The following is a 6,089-nucleotide window of genomic DNA, read 5'->3' as shown; positions in this document are numbered from 1 at the left end:
TGAGTTTCTCTCTGTTTAACTCTGCTTCCATAACAATTCTTATTAAAACAAAGATTACAAATATCAAATTATTGCCAAAAGGTAATCCTAATGAATTGTCCCCCTCATTATAACTTCCAAATAGTAAAATAGTTTATACTGCAGCAGATTAACAAAAAATAATCTCAGTCTATTGTATCTTGGCTGAATTCTGCTGCTACTCATCACAAATATAAAATTATAAAAACAGAGAAAACAACATAATGGCAGTAGGGTCTGGTAAGCAGAGCCAAACAGACAAATGCAATAATGTTTATTTGCAAAATTTATTTTGGAAATAGCAAGACAAGAAGATATGAAGAAAACAATAATTCAGTCTGCAGTGTGAATTTAGTAGTTCAAGTCCTAGTGACAGGCCCAATTGCAGTAGGTCCTCCACAAAATCCCACTTAGCCTTTCTTCGCTTATAACATGTCTTTTAGCAATATGCATAACCCATCTCAGTGCTGTTATTAGATACTAAACCACACATTAGCATGAAATTCACAAAGGCCTCAGTCAATCTCTACCTAACTGGGAAAACCATAAACCGGTTGAAAAGCAATCAATTCTCAAAACATTTATGGTCTAACTTAGGCTCCTTCCTAAAGCCCATACATTTATTTACCTGTCACTACTAGTTGATCTTACTGCTCCCTGCTTGGGGTCTGACTGTCTTCGAGGAATCTTTTTTTGCTTCTGTGAACCTTCTGTCTTGGGAATAGGCTCATCCAAGAGGCCTCAATAAAGGAATAAAAGTCTTAATATTCTCATCAGAAAATAAAGCATTCACAAAAATGTTTTTTTTTTTTTTAATTTTCATTTTTTCACTTATTTTCATTTTTAATTAAACAGCTTTCAGCTGACTTAGAATATGGTCACCTTATATATGACCAGACACTACCTAAATGACTTGCAAACAACATTTTCTTACTGCTTTGTTTGTACTACTTATTTATGAACACTGGTTGTCTGTCACTAATCTGACTATAATGAGATTAGTCCAAAGATGCTCCAAAAATTAGAAATTATATTAGTGGTAACTGATATATATACACTGAAGAACAAGGGGAGTTTACCCAGCAATTCTTTACGTGTTCTGTTTGCAATTTCTTTAATTTCCATGCGAGATAAGGATAGTGAGTGAGTAACAGGAAGAGAGGTGATGCCACCGGATGTTGGAGTAGTGACGACTTTAGGAGTCAAAGGTGACTTCAGAGGTCGTTCAATGCTTCGCCCTACCAGATTACTAAGAGGAATTTTATACAAGTTTTTACATGTAACTTCACCTGAAACTCAAAAGGAAAAAAAAGAACGTTACTCTTTCACAACCGTATCAGTTCATAATACTTCAAAATGAAAAATCATACAGAAAAGTTATAATCATTGTGTGGGTTTTTTGTTTGTTTGTTTTTAAACTCAAATAACATTTCTTGCTTTCTTCTTCAAGACCTTTCTTACTTTGCACCTTACAATATAAGTAGGCTAGGAGAAGGAAGAAATAGAACTACATTTTGCACTGACTTTTTGGCTTACAGAGGAAAAAATTTTTGACTCTCAGCAAGGTGATGAATCAGCAATGGAAAAAGGAGGTAAATTTATATGTCCTAAGGCTGATATCCCAACTGTAAGACCATGACTCACTATTCTGTTCAAGATTCCCCAGATATTTTAATATGTTGCCAGAATATTGGAGTCTGGATCCCAAATAGTTCAAATTATGGCTTTTCTTCTCAAGTGACATAAAAGACTCTGCATTTTCTTAATTTTGGGGGGGAAAAAAAAAACCCAATCACCTAACAACTTACCATCAAACAGCACTACCTTTTAAAAATTGAAATTCCAATTCCTTTCTCTTCTCCCTTTCTGCTAACAGTACCAGATTTAAAAGTCCAAGGCATACATACATACTGCATTATCTAGTCGATACTCCCATGTTTCTCCATTACTGTTCCCTTACAGATCAACTGTTCACAGATTACCTTACAGTAAGGTGATTGTGACTAGATACACTTCTTATTCTGAATTTGAAAAGAACTCTAATCATTGAGGGATGGTTTAGCTGTTTTTAAATGAAAGGAAAGGTGTATGTGAAGTCTGAAATTTTTCTCATAATTTTACGCCATTTTTTCTTTAATCTTGGACATATTGACAAAGATTCATTTAGCTAGTAAAACTTAATTCTTCCTCCCCTGTATAAATGATTTCTTGAAAATAATGCTGCTATTCATTCAAAAGAGATACACTTGGGCAAAAGCTAAGCCAGGTGATTCAGATCTTTGGGTAATAAGATTTCTATCCTCCACACTCTCAACTATTAACTCAAAATCTTTTATCTGATCAATTTCTTCTTACTAAAGATCAGCTACACTGAGATATGGAAGCTGCTGGAACAATCAGAGATGATTATTCAAGCTGTCTAGAAACCATATTACCTTCTGAAGAAGAAAGAGAACATTCTGGCATGTCATAAGCTGTAGGTGTTTGAGGTGAACTTCTTGAACTCATTTCCTTAGAACTGCTATGAGATGATCCGCTTACTGCAGCAGTAGCTTTAAAATAAATATCCGACTGAAATGACAAAGAACTCACCATTAGTACTACAAGACTTAATCATTTGCTGAGTAAAAGCTCAAATGTTTATCCACTGTGTTTCATTGTCACTGTAGCTGCATTGCTGCTGATTTGATTAGGGCTGATCAGGGAAAGGCTATCTCACTGTATCTTAGGGAAACTTCTGTGATGTTCAGAATAGCATTTGCCCCATAAACAATCAAATACCTCAAGTATGCATTACTGCAGGCAATAAAGGTCAGTGAGCTCAATTCTGATCCTGACTGTACTTAATACTAAGAGCACAAAGATGAATATTTTTCACAAATGAAATCACACTTGTGAGCTTTGGTTTGTATTTGGCTTAGACAACATTTCATGTTAAACAGATCTCAACAACATCTCACAAATAGTCAAAAATGCTTTTCTTGTGTCTTACCCTTGATGCTACAAGTTGAAGCTCAGGCACAACTGCTGTGTGGACTAAGTTTCCATTCACCACTAAACGTATTTCAATGGAATCAGTAGTGAAGGCAAGTATGTAAGGGAAAGCACAGACTGCAACGGAACAAAAAATTATTTGGCACAAAAGAATGATTAATGTAAGTGTGTTTCTTGGTTGCTCAGTGCAGACTGTTCCTGAGTATCTGATCTACTTCAGCATCTCCCTTTCCTACGACAAAGTTTGCCTAATAAACTGATGAACATTCAGATACATCAAGCCTGAACAAGATTTCATTCTCCATGTCTGGCAGAATGCAGACTGAATGGGAAATAAAAAAACAGAAAAAAGAGAAAGGAAAAATAGTTCAGCAAAGGAAAAAAACTTTGCACCAAGGCTCTACTTTTCAAAATACACTAAAAACAGCCACTTAGCAGAAGTGGCATCATTAATGCAACATGCTTATAGAATCACAGAATTACCTATTTTGGAAAATACCTTCAAAGAACATGAAGTCCAACCATCAATCTGACCTACCAAGTTCCATCACTAAACCATATCCCTTAGTGTCTTGTCCACATGTTTGCTAAGTACCTATAGGAATGGTAGAAACAGCCAGAAACAGCCAAGCGCAGGTCTAAGAGATATTGATAAAAGAGTAAAAATAAATGTTTTCTTACCAACAGCATAAGGAACTTGATTCCAGCAAAAGTGAAAATCATAAGCTGATGGCTGAATCAGTGGAGAACCACCATTAAACGGATACACTTTTCTATACTGGCAAACATCTGTTACAAAAAACAAAAAAAAAGCACCCATCACTTTACACTGTAAATTAAAAATGTCAACTTTATAGGTAGATTTCACTTAAGTTTGGATGATAGATAGATAAAACTCAAACATCTGTGTAGAAGCCTCTTTGTATCTAAACAGATAATAAGGAAAACGAGCTTTCGTTTGAACATTTAGAAGATAAATATAAAAGAGCTACATTTTAATAAGTTACCGTGTTTCACAAAGTAAGTGGTATTCTGTTTCAACAATCACCAGCTCCTTATTTTGTTTACGGTAGAGAAATAGGCAACAACATTTCTGAAAACCATGTCTTCTCTGTCTGTAAGAACTGCCATGCAAGCAGCCATATGCTACTTCATGTATTCCAAGGACTGTAAAACACATAGGATACTACAGATACCGATTTCATTAATCATGTTACTTGTGAACCTCTTAGCTACCATACATGCACTGAAACTAAGTCTTGTTATGAGTCAGACATGAATTGGCTACTTGGAATGCAATTCTAAATTTAATTTGGAAGATCTAGATCACGAGGAATTTAACCTTCCACTACCCAATTTTATTCTCTAAACACTCTCACTAGTGCTGATAAAACATCCCTTTAAAATGAGAAGTTATGTCAAGAAATTAAAAGAAGGCTTAAAGAGGAGAAAGAATTGCAATCATCTTTTTATTTTTACTACTTCATGACTGCACTGGAGGCTCCAGGAAAACATCTGTGAGCACCTCATACACCTGCTCCTATCAGTTCTTTTCAATGTTTTTAGGTAAAATTCTATTTTAAGAGTTGATTTGATGACTCCTGTGGGTCCCTTCCAACGCAGGACATCCTATGATTTGAATTTTTTCTATTATATATGTCCTTAGACTGAATCTAAGTTTATAACCAAAAAAGTATTAAAACCCTTTTTCTAAATACAAACTCAGAACTGTCAAATCATGTGCTTTCATATTTGTTCTACGATGATCTTTTCTTAATTGTAAACTCTCTAAAGACCAGAAGTAGGTTTCTCTGTGATAATGTCCTAGAAATAGGAATTCAAGTAGCTGCAAGACTGTGTATTAGGCTTTAAGATCTTATTAGGATCCTGTAGTGTACCTTTAGCACCAACTAAGTTTATTAGCTTTGGATCAGCAGTAAGTCTATTAGAATGGAACTGATTCTGCGCAGAAGTACAGGTATGGGAATTCACCATGCACTGTCACAGCACTACTTCAGAACTAAAAAGCTCTAAGTGAACTAGAATCAGATAGGATACGGCAAAATAGAACCAGCGAGGCCTCACAGTGTTACAGAGGAAGTTAACACTTAAGAAATACTTTCCCATAAGTACCAAACTAACAGCCAGTACTAGAATTTAGGTGTATTTATTATGTTTCTATTGATGATCACTTTGAGAAGGACGATAGGACACATAGCCTGAAACAGAGAAGGCTGTGCTTTGTCTTTCTGTGTATTGCTTCATAAAGGCTGTTACATATCTGCAAGTTATATTTTTAAGAGGATTAGAAGCAAAAAAGAAGAAATGAACATGTATTATATCGGAGACCATGTGTCCATATCGGAGAGAATTACAATGAAAGAATGTGACAGTGCAAAGAAGTGTGCAGAAGAAAAAAGCACAATAACAGAATGCAAAAGTACAAAGAAGAAAGCAGGTGGAATGCTATACACATCCTGGAAACATCCAGTGTTTAATTAGGTAAAGAATGAGGAAATCGGAAGGAATAGGACTTTTGTGAGTAACAAAGTAATATCTATTGTATGTCTAATTCAAAATACCCAATAAAATAGTACTTCAATTTCTAGTCTGGCTAATGTGTATTTAAGTCAAAAAGAATGTATTCTGAAATACTATCTGTGAAACTCTGAAATTTACTTTAAAACACAGATCTAGACTCCAATGAAAAAATAATTCCATATGCAGATCGAGATCCTACCATTTTCAGTCTTTCCTGGATACTTACAGTTATAACATAATAGTAGACCAGCTTCACCATCTTCGTATACATCAATAGCTGCAACAAAATTAACCTGCAATGGAAATGGGAAATGATAATGAATATTCAGATGGGATACTGCAGTTATTACATCCAGTTTTTGACTCTGAAGCAATACAGTCAGTTGGTGTTGTTCCACAATTACAGATTTTAAAAAAATATATGTGATTTTTCACATTCGGCCTGTTTTGTGATTCATTTTCAGAGTGCTCTTAGAATGGAAATCAATTTATTTTGTATTTAATGCTGTACCTCAGTAATGAATATTCAGTACTAT

General features: G+C 34.8%; 1 protein-coding gene across 8 annotated transcripts in view; it reads right to left on the bottom strand.

Moving 5' to 3' along the window:
* The window catches only part of GARNL3 (GTPase activating Rap/RanGAP domain like 3), a 45,439-nt gene that overhangs the window by 5,861 nt on the left and 33,489 nt on the right, over window positions 1–6,089 (bottom strand). For 6 of the 8 annotated variants that reach the window (XM_042878927.1, XM_042878922.1, XM_042878929.1 and 3 more), the window contains 6 exons: window positions 5,780–5,846; window positions 3,694–3,801; window positions 3,011–3,129; window positions 2,454–2,589; window positions 1,098–1,313; window positions 647–758 (listed from right to left, as the gene is read on the bottom strand). In XM_042878927.1, the coding sequence (XP_042734861.1) occupies window positions 647–758; window positions 1,098–1,313; window positions 2,454–2,589; window positions 3,011–3,129; window positions 3,694–3,801; window positions 5,780–5,846 (758 nt within the window). The remainder of the gene's footprint in view (window positions 1–646; window positions 759–1,097; window positions 1,314–2,453; window positions 2,590–3,010; window positions 3,130–3,693; window positions 3,802–5,779; window positions 5,847–6,089) is intronic. The other 2 variants (XM_042878924.1, XM_042878925.1) reach the window with 1 other exon arrangement.

The sequence above is a fragment of the Lagopus leucura genome, unplaced genomic scaffold (assembly GCF_019238085.1).
Source record: "Lagopus leucura isolate 7727_CA_CO unplaced genomic scaffold, USGS_WTPT01 Super-Scaffold_100022, whole genome shotgun sequence".
Classification (NCBI taxonomy): domain Eukaryota; kingdom Metazoa; phylum Chordata; class Aves; order Galliformes; family Phasianidae; genus Lagopus; species Lagopus leucura.
The sequence above is the reverse complement of the archived record's forward strand: the minus strand, read 5'-3'. Positions and strand labels throughout refer to the sequence as shown.